General features: G+C 45.7%; 1 protein-coding gene across 1 annotated transcript; it reads left to right on the forward strand.

Moving 5' to 3' along the window:
• Positions 1–1,130: 1,130 nt before the first annotated feature.
• On the forward strand, positions 1,131–7,265 carry LOC129716107 (nuclear factor 7, brain-like). Its single transcript, XM_055665995.1, has 5 exons — positions 1,131–1,643; positions 1,727–1,822; positions 3,250–3,483; positions 5,109–5,131; positions 5,227–7,265. The coding sequence occupies exons 1-5, from the start codon at positions 1,233–1,235 to the stop codon at positions 5,396–5,398; spliced, it is 936 nt and encodes a 311-aa protein (XP_055521970.1). The 5' UTR covers positions 1,131–1,232; the 3' UTR covers positions 5,399–7,265.
• Positions 7,266–13,565: the final 6,300 nt, after the last annotated feature.

The following is a 13,565-nucleotide window of genomic DNA, read 5'->3' on the forward strand; positions in this document are numbered from 1 at the left end:
CATTTCTCTTCTACATCTTTCCCATAAAACAAAATGTCCCAGTTCACTCCTTTTAAATCATCTCGCATCGCATCAAAGTTAGCCTTTCTCCATTCAAAAATCTCAACCCTAGGTCCAGTTCTCACCATCTCCATAGTTATATTGAAACTAATGGTATTGTGATCACTGGACCCGAAGTTCTCCCCAACGCATACCTTCGCCACCTGTCCACTCTTTTACTGAGAGCGAAATATTTAACAGTAGAGAGCATAGCTATAGGATGAGAGGGGCAAAGTTTAAAGGCGATGTGTGAGGCAGGTTTTCTACCCCAATGATGGTGAGTTTCTGGAACGCGCTGCCAGGGATGGTGGTGGAGGCTGATACGAGACAGGCGGTGAAGAGATGTTTGGATAGGCACGTGAGTATGCAGGTAATTGAATGATATAGATTATGTTCAAGCAGGTAAGAGTTGGTCTTGGCATCATATTCAGCACAGACACTGTGGGCCGAAGGGCTGCTTCTGTGCGTACTGTTCTTTGTTCCATACGGATTGTGTCTTCGCATTGTGGATATTCCGGGATATAACCTGATACTCGAAGAAACCTCCACATCAGCGCTGTAGAATGTATCCTGACTGTTCGCATCATGGCCTGGTGCGGCATTTCCAACGCACACGAGTTGCACTACAGCCTGCAGTGGCCATGGATGTGTTTATATTAAATTGTGTTTTGTATTAATGCCTTGTCTTTGGAGCAGTTTTTAATTTTGTTTTTATTAACTTGCAGGATTTATGTGTAATGTGGTTGTAATTTGTGTTTAATTTATATTGTGTGAAGCGCTGAGTATTTGTGTGTGTGATGCTGCTGAAACGGCGATGTGGTTTTCATCGCAGCTGTTCATCGCAGTACTTGTACAGATGACAATAAATCCGACTTGAATTCACTCTAAGTTTATATTTAACCATCGTTTTACACCCCAGTTAGTTTCTTTTTTCTGTCCTGCTCTAAACTGCTCCATAATATTCCCTGCGTTTACATTTATAAACCGGTCAGTTTAACATCTCAATAAACCGTCCATGAGTATTTGAGGTCAGGACACGGTCACCTAGAACACGTTCACCCTGAAACCCTACAGCAAATGTGCTGGAGACGGCAGCGTGCGCGGTAGACACTCGCGGTACAGAGGGATCACAAGGGATCAGCAGCTCCCAATCAGTGAAAGCAGTTTCAAACCAGGAAGTGGCAGGAGTTAAAATGGCTTCTAAAGAGCAGGTCGTGAATTTAACATGGGAGCTAATTTGTCCCATCTGCCTGGATTTCTTCACCGATCCGGTGTCACTGGAGTGTGGGCACAACTTCTGCCGCTCCTGTATCACACAGAGTTGGGACAGGGAGGAGAGAAACTCCTGCCCGGAATGTAGAGACGAGTTTGCTGACCGCACCCTCAGGGTGAATCGGGCCTTGGCGAGAATGTCTGAGAAAGCTCGAACACTGAGCCTGAATACGGAAGAGAAGGAAAGTAAACATCACTGCGAGGAACATCAGGAAGAACTGAAGCTGTTTTGTGAAACGGACAAGAAACTGATCTGTGTGGTTTGTCGAGATGCGCGGGAACACAAGTCTCACAGCTTCATACCGATTAAAGAAGCTGTTGAAACCTACAAGGTAAAAGCAAACCGACTACGATCACTTGCTTGAATGTATAGTTGAATGTTTATTGTCTAACCCCCTTTCTCTCTGATTCCCAGGATCAGGTTAAATCATCCATACAATCTCTGACAACAAATAAATCAGCCATCCAGGAAATGGAAGAGCAACAGAAGCAGAAGATTTCCCAAGTCCGGGTGAGGCCTTGTTGTGTGGCATTTCTGATCGTGTTGTGTAGTTTTGTATTTTGGTTAATGCACTACAGCGTAGCGCGGCAGCAGTTAGTTGCGCTGTTTCACTGCTCCGGTGAATTCGGTTCGACCCTGAGCTCTGCTAGTCTCAGCGTGAAACCGCCATGTTCTCGCTGTGACGAGGATGGGCTCCGCCCTCATCTACATAACACGTCCATTTAATTTGTGTAGGAAAGAAATGCAGATGCTGGTTTAAATCGAAGGTAGACACGAAATGCTGGAGTAACTAAGTCTGAAGTAGGGTCTCGACGCGAAACGGTTCAGTCTGAAGAAGGGTCTCGACCATGGTTGCCAACTGTCCTGTATTAGCCAGGACATCACATTTTTGGGGCAAAATTGGTTCGTCCCGCCCTTGTCCCGTATTTGACCGTTACTACTCGAGTCGAGGGGATACTCGGGTCCGAGCCCCGCCCCCGCCTCACCCGTCCCGACGTAGTACAGCCCGTGGAGAGCAGCAGCAGCAGCAGCACCAGCACCAGCACCAGCAGCAGCAGGAGCAGGAGCAGGAGCAGCAGCAACAGCAACAGCACCAGCACCAGCCCGTGGCCCCGTCGGTCGGTCGGCAGCCCAGCCAGCTGTCCGAACCCGGACCTTCGCTGACCGCCAACACCACCACCCTCCTTCTCATGGCCGGTCAAAGTTTAACGATAAGGGGGAAGTCTTTTAGGACCGAGATGAGGAAAACATTTTTCACACAGAGAGTGGTGAATCTCTGGAATTTTCTGCCACAGAAGGTAGTTGAGGCCAGTTCATTGGCTATATTTAAGAGGGAGTTAAATGTGGCCCTTGTGGCTAAATTGATCCAAAGGTATGAAGTGAAGGCAGGTACAGGATACTGAGTTGGATGATCAGCCATGATCATATTGAATGGCGGTGCAGGCTCGAAGGGCCGAATGGCCTACTCCTGCACCTGTTTTATATGTTTCTATGTTTCAATGATCCTCGGTTCATGAGTTGGATGGGGCGCTGGACTTTGCACGTGATTTCCCGCCCCCTCCCCCCCCCCCCCCCCCCCTGGGCTTTGTGTGCAGTCCAGCACCCGGGTCAACTCATCCTTCACCCAGCTACGGCCGAGTCGGTCAACGAATTGCCGTCGGTAAGTTGTCCCATATTTTGACCTTTTGCACCTGATTTGGGAGTGAGAAAATTGGCAACCCTAGTCTCGACCCGACACATCACCCATTCATTCTCTCCGAAGATGCTGCCTGTCCCGCTGAGTTATTCCAGAATTTGTTGTCTATGTCGGTTTAATTGTCTGCAGTAATTAACCTACTGACGGCGGGATCTGGGAGATGGTCGGAATTCATATGAACGTGAGGGCGAATATATTTCAAAGAAAATGATTCCGACAATCCTCATCTTTCATTCTACAGGTGCAGTCACAAAGCCTTAAGTCTCAGGTCACATCTCAGTTAGCTGAACTGAACCAGCTGCTCAAGAAGAAAGGGAAGCGCCTTCTCAGAGAGATCAAGGAGGATGCGGAGAAGATTCTAAGTCCAATGGAGAAAAATCTTCAAGACATTCAAGATAATTTAAACACTATTGAGGAGGAACTCTCAAAGCTGCGGAGGCGAATGGAACAAACAGACATCGTGTTATTTCTGAAGGTCAGGGGTTATGTTTCAATCTCGTTCAATGAAATTGCAGTCACAACATGGGGAGCGATATATTTCTACAAATGCAACTTTTATTATCACCTATATTTATCCAACGACCCCTTACAATCACGCTCTACTATCTCATGTCATAGAAGATTAATTAGACCATTCCGCCCATTAAGTCTGCTCCGCCATTCAAGCATGGGTGATCTTTCTCACCCTCTCAACTCCATTCTCCTGCCTTCTCCCCATAAAACCTGACACTCATACTAATCAAGAATCCATCTATCGCTGCCCTAAAATATCAGTTGACGGCATTTGCAGCCTCCTATGGCAATGAATTCCACAGATTCACCAGCCCTCTGACAATAAATTCCTCTTCATCTCATTCCTGAAGGTACGTTCTTTTATTCTGAGGCTATGCCCTCTAGCCCTTGACTCTTCCACCAGTGCACACACCCTCTCCACATCCACCTTATCCAGGACTTTTATTAATCAGTAAGTTTCAATGAGGTACCCCCTCATCCTTTGAAACTCCAGCGAGTACAGGCCCAGTGCCGTCATATGCTCATCATATGTTAACCCACTCATTCCTGGGATCATTCTAGTAAAGCTCCTTTGGACCCTCTTCAGCACCAGCACATCCTTCCTCAGACATGGTGCCCACAATTGCTCACAATACTCCAAATGCTGTCCGACCAGGGCCATGAAAAGCCTCAGCATTACATCCCTTACGTTGCATTACCATCTGCATCGACCAGACCCGTGGGCACGAATTCCACATTCTGATCACTGAATTTCTGACAGGATTTGCTCCAGGCCACTTTGCATTTTACATTTGTGTTTTGGTATCTTCAGAACTGGTGATACATTCTCCATCCACACCCAATCTAATCCATCGTTAATCTTAAATCCCTCCAACCAATCATGATTAACAGCTTATTGTTGGGTAACATATGATAAGCATTTTTCGACACTGGGCCTGTACTCGCTGGAGTTTAGAGAAATGAGTGGGGACATCATTGAAACTGACTGAAGAATGAAAGGCTTGGATAGAGTGGATGTGGAGAGGATGTTTCCACTAGTGGGAGAGTCTAGGACAAGAGGTCATCGCCTCAGAATTAAAGGACGTTCCTCGAAGAAGATAAGGAGGAATTTTAGTCAGAGGGTGGTGAATCTGTGGAATTCTTTGCAACAGATGGCTATGGAGGCCAAGTCAGTGGATATTTTTAAGGCAGATATATTTCGATTCTTGAATACTACGCGTGTCAGAGGTTATGGGGACACGACAGGAGAATGGGGATAGGAGGAGGGAGAGATGGGTCAGCCATGATTGAATAGTGGAGTAGTCTTGATGGGCCGAATGGTATAATACTGTTCCTATCACTTATGACCTTATGACATTATTCAGCAGAAAGTTCACAACACGTCCAGACTTTCCTGCACATTTCAACCTCTGAGTTATAGCATAAATGTCACAAAGATTCATCATACCTCCTGCATTGGTTCCATCAGTGTAATGTCCTCTGTGTGACAACTTGAGCGCGAGTCAGTAAATGGTAATTTTCAACTATGTGAAATAACGTGCGTGAAGTTGCTGTTCCCTCAGTCAATTTCTGCTTTATTTATTTCAGGAGGAAGCTGGTCGCAAGAGGAGGTAGGACATGCTCTTCAGTTAAACTCTGCACGGATCTGTAAAGTCACATAAACATGTTGACGCGCAGGTTATAACCGGTTATTTAATATTTGCAGAATTAGTGATGAACAACACACATTGTCACTGAGAGATGGTGCCATGCTGGATGAAAAATTCAAACACCTCTTCTGGTTGAACGCAGTGTTGAGAGAACCCATTGTTGCGATTCATCAAGGTAAAACATATGGATTCCTTACTTCTCATGTGGGTGACATATTTAAGTTGTAAATAGATGCAAAGATTGACCGTAATGATGAACTGAAGGGGAACTAAAGTTTTATACCAGCACCAATCTCACCTGTTGGGAAGCTTCACAGTCAAGTGGTCAGCTGGAGATGTCAGATCCCTGAACACATCCAACACAGGAGCACAATACAACCAAGACACAGACTGCTAGATGATCTAAAACATCTTAACCCCATCCGCAGAAACACGTCACGATACGAGTTTGAATTCTACCAGGTAGCCAGCAAAGTAAACTTGACTTAATTAAATCAGAGATTTTGAAAACTTGTAGGAATTTGATGACCAAGATTGTCATAAAAACACACAGGGTTCCGTCAGAGAAGGATATTTGTGCCACTGATCCTGCTTGTCCTGTCAGTGACTACTGACTTTGGTTAACTCATGTCTGCCCCCTGCTGGAGTTACGGAATTCATTGTTATTAACTCTCCACTACATTGAGGCATTGTATGAATGAGTCGTGCCAGGAATTTCGTCTCGGACAAAAACACCCAGTTACTTGTTCAGTTTATATAAAATGAATTTAACTAAATCTAGTCCCAAAATCTAGTCCCATAATGTTAATCTTCAAGTGGAATTGGTAGTAAAGGAAGCAAAGTCAAGAGGGCTTGTTTACAAAACGGGGATGTAATGCTGAGACTCTATGAGGCGCTGGTAAGGCCACATTTGGAATATTGTGTGCAATTGCAGACACCATAACTGAGGAAGGATGTGCTGGCTCTGGAGAAGGGCCTGAGGAGGTTTACAAGAATGATCCCAGGAATGAGTAGGCTAAACTATGATGAGCTTTTGTCGGCACTGGGCCTGTTCTCGCAGGAGTTTAGAAGAATGAGGGGGGACTGCATTGAAACATACAGAATAGTAAAAGGCTTGGATAGAGTGGATGTGGAGAGGACGTTTCCACTAGTGGGAGAGTTTAGGACTAGAGGTCACAGCCTCAGAATTAAAGAACTTTCTTTTAGGAAGGAGATGAGGATACATTTTTTGAGTAAAAATATCCACTGACGTAGGCTCCACAGCCTTCTCTGACAAAGAATTTCACAGATTCACCACCATTTCAGTGGATATTTTTAAGGCAGTGATAGATAGATAGATTTATGATTAGTACAGGTGTCAGAAGTTTTGAGGAGAAGTTTGGAGAATGGATTTAGGAGGGAGAGGTTGATCAGCCATTATTGAATGGCGGAGTTCTTGATGGGCCGAATGGCCTAATTCTACTCCTATCACATGATATTATGACCTTATAAGTATTGAAATGTGGTATCAATGTGCTGACCAGGATTGTTACCAACATTTATGGGCGATCTTCAGAGGGAGATTTGTGCCATAACTCTGTCTGATTTGTCAGTGACTGAAGTTTCTGGTGACTCAGTGTTGCCACATGTTGGAATCGCTAGGTTCACTGTTATTAACTGTCTATCATGTTGAGGCATTGCTTGAATTAGATTTGTCAGGGAAACTAGCATTCACCTTAGTCTAGGCTTTTTCTCCAGACATTTGTTTGTCCAGACAAAGATCCTCTTGCTCACATACACCTGGAAATTGAGATGTTGTGACGAATGCCCCCCTGTAATGAAAGTCCACCAACACAAGCAACATCCTGATGAATCTTTGTAGGAAGGAAGTGCAGGTGCTGGTTTTAATCGAAGATAGACACAAAATGCTGGAGTAACTCAGCGTGCCGGGCAGCATCTCTGGGGAGAAGGAATGGGTGACGTTTCGGGTCGAGATCCTACTTCATGAATCAATGAATCGGACTCAGACCCGATGAATCTCCTCTGTTCCCTCTCCAGCACAAACACATCCTTCCTTGAGCATGTCGACCTGCACACAATACACTAAGCGAGGCTGACCAGCCTTAGTAGCCTTCCACGTGACCCAGTGCACCAACAATTTCCATGTCAGTACAAATGTCCATCACATGCCTACGGCACGGAAAGTGGTTGTTAATATATATAGAATAGAATAGTAAGATTAAACGAGTACTTACCAGTATGAAGTTTGATCTGTATTTTATGAGGAGTTACGGTGAGGTATTACGTGAAGATCCCAGCTCAGTGCGCAGGTGCGGCATATTTCGAAGCAGCGGTGTGAAATCACAGGATAGACACAATATTTGAAGTAAGATAGTAAAGATCATGAGACTCCAGTTTATTAGTTTGATCTATATATTGAGGGTGGGAACGGAGGGCACGTAATACCTCACCGTAACTCCTCATAAAATACAGATCAAACTTCATACTGGTAAGTACTTGTTTAATCTTACTATTTTACTTCGGAGTCACGTGAGTGATTCCGTGAAGACTTCAAAGGTCTGTGATTTCAAACCGTGTAACAGTTTTTATATCACGCACTGCCGAAGTTTTTGAGGGAGGAAGTGTTATCGTAATCAACCCGTGGATCTGCTTTCACAAGAAACAGAAAGGTATTTGTTAACAATAACAACATAAAGAGCTCCCCTGAGCTTAAATTAATATTGCAGTTTGTAATATTCTTTCTGCAATTAAATCAGGTTTATCAACGGTTTACAATAAAAATGTTCTGAACGTCGTTCCCTTGACCATTCTGCCGTATTGAGAATGTGGTCAACCGGGATGTCCATTCGTTCAGCCGCTGATATCAATGCTGCCCTAGTGGAATGGGATTAGAATGTATTATTATCTATTCCGGCAGCTTTCAGTACCTGTTGAGCCACCTTGGAGTGGTTTGGCTCGTACCCCGTCTTGGGGTTTCTGTGGTTGACCCATAGGCTTCCCTCTCCCTCTAAGATTGTGGGTTGTGTCTATATATTGTAGTAGATGGGTCACCACACTCAACCTGGACTCTGGTGGGTAGGCCCGGAATCCCACCATTGAATTGGGCGTTCCTGGTCCATATAGCCATATAACGATTACAGCACGGAAAAACACAGGCGATCTCGACCCTACTGGTCCGTGCCGAACTCATAATCTCGCCTAGTCCCATATACCAGCGAGTTAGATTTTCCCAGACCTAGAATATGAACGCGATGCGTCCGGGGTAATCACCATGTTATCCAGTCTAGTTTTATGGAGCGATTGGACTCTGTGAGCGTATACGAGAGCCATAAGCATGAGCGTTTAACATAGATTGAACACGCTAAGGGATCTGGCTGGTGCCATTCTCTGAGATATGTCAATATCACACCAATATCCCATACATGGGTATACCTGGGTTTTTGGGGCTTATTATTATAGTACCCTTCATAAGTTATCTTCAGTGGATGGGATCCCAAGCTCTGCTGTCATGCTGTTTTAGATAAGCAGACAAGGCGCTCCATGCTGTATTTGCGGCACTGTAACTCACCTTTTAGTCATGGTGTAGATGTTCCAGGAACTCCAATACGTCAGTGGTTGAATAGTTTGGTATGTTGTCCCTGCGTCGTGGCAGTATTTTACCCATGTTAGCTCTTGGTGGCTGTTCGCAGGGATGCCGACATGGTGGTAATGGTTCCTTTGGATAATCCCAGTCCCTGGTAAGGTCTATTCAAAACCTGCACCCAGGAGTTTGATGTTTCCCTGACATGGGTGGCTTGTGCCTGATACTGGGTTGAGTCAGCAACCATGGTCCACTAGGGAAATACATAGGTGAATCGCCCACCGTGTCGCGATGAACTGGGAACCATGGCTGTGTAGGCCGGTCGGGCACGTTCAATATCTCGGAGACAGAATCCATCTGTATTACGAAGTGCCCGACTGATGAGGCAGAAGGGAGGAAGGCAAAGCAGAAATTCCCCCTTCCAGCGTGTAGGCATCTATCGCTGCTGCCTCTCTGGTTCCTAAGTCACATACATAGGTTACTGGTGATTCCGTCTTGTGCAACCAAATTGATATCTGGCTTTCAAACTGCTTAATACCTTTAGCAGATATTTTGGGTTTGACATCTATTCAATGTTATCATACATTTTACTCGTGACGTGGTGTTTCCCACTGTTCTAGCTTCCTAGGAAATAGGCAGCGGATAGTTAAAATGTCTTTTGACACACCATTGCCAGATCTGTTTCCAATTTGTTGCACGATAGTGATTTTGTGCTCCCCATATGGTTGATATAAGCCACCACCATAGTATTATCAATCCGTAACCGCATATGTACGTGCTGCATTTGAAATGCATATGCTTTTTAGCCCAATAGGCGATCACCAATCCCAAATTATTGATGCCCGGTGTGTGCAGTAACGATGATTCTGATTTGGTCCATCTGTTACCTGTGCTGGATATGGAGTTTAGTTGCTCCCCAGCCTAAAGTACTGGCATCGGTTTTTAATAACCAAGTTGGGATTGGTGACAATAATAGGGCTGAAAACTATGCCAACATATGTCTGCCCACCACTGTAATTGTGATATAGTTTCAGTGGGTACATTCATGATTAGATTATAGTGACCCCAGCACCTTGGCAGAGTAACAGTCATATGGATGGAATGATATTGAAGCCCAGATAATCCATGGTAGTTAATGGCTTCAATACTGGTTTATCTGGGCGTGGGATGAACCTCAGTGCTTTAGGGAGCTGTTTCGTAGCTAGAACTGCTGCCACAGCTAATCCCTTTGTTTCCCCTAATATGAGGATATCATCCAATATATGCCATGATTAGATTCAAATTCAATTTAATTGTTTTCTTAATATTTTCATGGCTATTTTAATAGTTATAATGGTTTGGGGCTGAGATTGACCATTGGGAATGCTCTATACTCCCATAGTTGCCCTAACCGGGATATCCATTATCCAGGTAAAATGTTTTGTTTTAGGTATCTACAATGATCCTAGTGTATGGGTATAAGATAGTTTTCATCTTCCATATCAATGCTCGCCATAAGGTATCCTTTGGAGATCAGATGTCTGGCAGTGACAAAACCCGTCTCCATCTTAAAGTGTATATACTCAACAGATTTATTTAGTGATATTAGATCAATGATGATGTTACATTCACCATCTTTTGTAGTTTTAGTGAATATATTCGATACAATTCCAATGGTTCATGTTTACTCCCATGATTCATTTAGCAATGAGCCTTTCTAGTTCAGCTTGACCTTCTCACTTCTCTTTTTAGAGGGAGAAAAATGCCCTTTGGGCGCATGCTGAACTGGCGGTAATATGCCCAATTTGAATTCAAGTTTATATGCACTAATACGGTTGAGTATATATTAGTTATTTGTGACTGCACCCATGCTTTATCAACAAGTGTAAATGCTCCCCCCTGCAGTTAGTAGAACACCCTTATTTAGTGTAAACTGAGAGGAACCAGACTACCTACCTCCATGTTTATTGTTTGTTCATGAAGGCCTAGTTTGCTGGTATGCTGGTGCTGTCGATGGGGCGGCGCATTTTCCCACGGCTCCGCTCTGGGCCCCTGTCTAAAAAGAACTTTGGGGGTAATGTGAAGCGGTCACCAGGCTTTCACCAGTCTTAGTTTGATATTGCTGGTGGATGCCGAGGGGTGCTGCCAGCTGGGTGTTGGATGCGATGTCCTGCTCGATCCATGGCCTGCCCTCATGAGGCGCACAGGTTTAGCTGCCTCTCGTCCCGCAGCAGCGGTTTGCGTAGCCCCGTATACTTGGGGTTGCGGGCAGTTCTTATATGCACCAATGTTAGTCGAGTATCCCAAATTTGGGAACATCTTAGGCGTCAGCACCCTCGTAGTGCAACGGGATAGTCTCATCCTGGGAGAACCACCTTGGTGATCATGGCGTCTCGCCTGCCAGGTGAGTATGATCCGTGGAAAACAAGCAAAGGCGGTGACATCTTGACCCTTCTGTTAGGAGCTTCAGATTTCGCTGCATTCAGCTCTTGTCTGCGAGTCTGCTGACCCAGCTGCCTGCGGATTTGCCTCTAGAAAGGCCTGCTCCTGCAGGGCTTTGTTGGGAAGATGGTCGCGTGGAGGAGCCATGTAGAGTCCCACGACACCCAGTAGCTCTTCCTGATCCTGCTCCCCTGGCATACTGCTGTTCTCGTCCGCCTGCCCAGCGTTTAAGCCAGCCCAGCCCTGGCCTCCTTAGCTAGCCTCAAAAGAGGGAGCAAAGGGGTGTGCTATACATTGGAGGAGGCATAGCTCAAATTCCGTTGTTGCATCAATCCCTCGATAAGGGAGATGCTAGTGCAATAGCACTGGGGTAGGAGTGTCAGCTCCCTTGGCATTCAGCCAGTGCCCCTTTTTTCCTGGAAGTTTTTAACTCCATGACCTCCTCTGGCTTGGGGAGACAGACATACTTATTTTGCTGTCTCCAACCTGTTCCAGTGTTGGAGGAAGTTGATTCCTATAGAACCTGTAAATTGGTAAGATTTTGTCTTACCTGTATATAGAGGCTGCCTGCCGTTTTTTTCAGGCGGCATTCTAGCGGTTCCCGGGCGGCGATTCTCCTTGTCAGGAGTCTGCAGGGCTGCCGGTCGGGGTTTTAAATTTCCCGCCGGTCCGCTGCTGTTACCAAACAGCTGTTCAGCGGACCGGCATCAACGCAGCTCCCTGTCAGCGGTCAGCAGCGTGTGCGGTCCCGTTTGCGCCTATCCCCCTCCACTGTCGGCTCCTTCGCTGGAGTCGAACGGGGGCCGCTTCCTCTGCTGCTTTGCTCCCCCTGGAGCAAAAAACCACAAGGCCCGATTAAGGTAAGTACTTACCTCACGTCCTTGGATGTGGGAGCTGCCGACTCCCGCTGACCGCAGTTTGCACAGCTGTGCGATAATGCCGCACCTGCGCACTAAGCTGGGATCTTCATGGAATCGCTCACGTGACTCCGAAGTAAAATAGAATAGTTTCTTTATTGTCATTGTAACATGAACCATGTACAACGAAATTTAAAAATATCAGCCAGTCTGTACACCATTCAAACATTTCTAAAAGCTAACGATATATACAAGGTAAAATATTAAAAGATAAACAACCAAAATTAATATCACGAAAATAGCACGCATAAACACCCAGCACTCCATCCTTCTGTCGATTTCACAGTGTACCACAGTCCCTTAGTCTGTATCGCCCCTGCGTTCCTTGGCGGCTACATTTAGTGCTTTTATAGCTGTGGGGTAAAAACTGTTTTTTAGTCTGTTCGTCCTTGTCCTAGTAGATCTGTACCGTCTGCCTGACGGCAACAGTTCAAACAGGGAGTGTCCGGGGTGGGAAATGTCCTTTATGATATTCTGGATTTATTGGTGCAGCGGCAACTGTGTAAGTCCTCCAAGGTAATGAGAGGGCAGCCGACAATCCTCTGGGCGTTGTCAATGGCCCTCTGGAGCGCTTTCCTCTGAGCCGCTGTGCAGCTGGTGTACCACACGCATACACAGTATGTTAGTATGCTCTCAATGGAGCACCGATAAAAGGACAGCCGCAGTCTCTGAGTGATGTTATTCTTCCTGAGCACCCTCAGGAAGGGCAGTCTCTGCTGGACCTTTTTCAGCAGCGCAGTGGTGTTCACGCTCCACGTCAGGTCCTCCTCAATATGGATTCCCAGGAATATATATCATAACCAGCAACAATCCCAGGACAGATCCCTGCTGAAGACCACTGCGTACAGATAGCCACTACCATTCAACGCCTTTCATTAACAAAACTATCCTGATGCCAATACCATCTGCCTCCTTAAACCAAGTCAATCTTGGATCCAATTATCCAGGTCGTATCGGATACCATATGCCTTCTCTTTCACCACTCTCCCACCATGAGGGAACATGTCCAATGCCCCAAGAAAACCCATACATTGCTTTAACCTGAGTTGAATGAATTCTTGGTTACAGGTCCATGGTCATTTCCACCCATGAATCTCCTCTCCTTCAGCGACCATACAATCGCGAGCCTCCACACATTCTGTGTTGCACAAGGGCCATTGAATCCCGACATTTTTCAGTGGCGGAAGCCACCACTCCTTCAGTCTCGCCCTCTGCTGCAGAGAACATGAGCAGAAGGATCACAACTGGCATCTGAAATCACCTCTATTCAGTGTGATGATGACGACTCTGCCCCGGGCCTCAACTACTCCTGTGTGTCAGTTCCACACTGGCCCCAATTCTCCAATATGACATGCGATATCCTGCCTGCCTTTATAAATACTTCCTGTTACCACTTATCTCAATCGCCACTTGATAATCTGATTTCCTCTCCTCCACCTAACAGCGAGATCTCACAAAACCCTGCCCAACCGCTCCC

Source organism: Leucoraja erinacea, unplaced genomic scaffold (assembly GCF_028641065.1).
Source record: "Leucoraja erinacea ecotype New England unplaced genomic scaffold, Leri_hhj_1 Leri_1686S, whole genome shotgun sequence".
In the NCBI taxonomy this organism is placed as follows: domain Eukaryota; kingdom Metazoa; phylum Chordata; class Chondrichthyes; order Rajiformes; family Rajidae; genus Leucoraja; species Leucoraja erinaceus.

Bases quoted from the DNA above. Each gene is read 5' to 3' on its own strand.
- LOC129716107 (XM_055665995.1), top strand. From the start codon at position 1,233: ATGGCTTCTAAAGAGCAGGTCGTGAATTTAACATGGGAGCTAATTTGT. The intron at 1,823-3,249 runs GTGAGGCCTTGT...TTCATTCTACAG, and splicing joins AGAAGATTTCCCAAGTCCGG to GTGCAGTCACAAAGCCTTAA. The intron at 5,132-5,226 runs GTAGGACATGCT...TAATATTTGCAG, and splicing joins GAAGCTGGTCGCAAGAGGAG to AATTAGTGATGAACAACACA.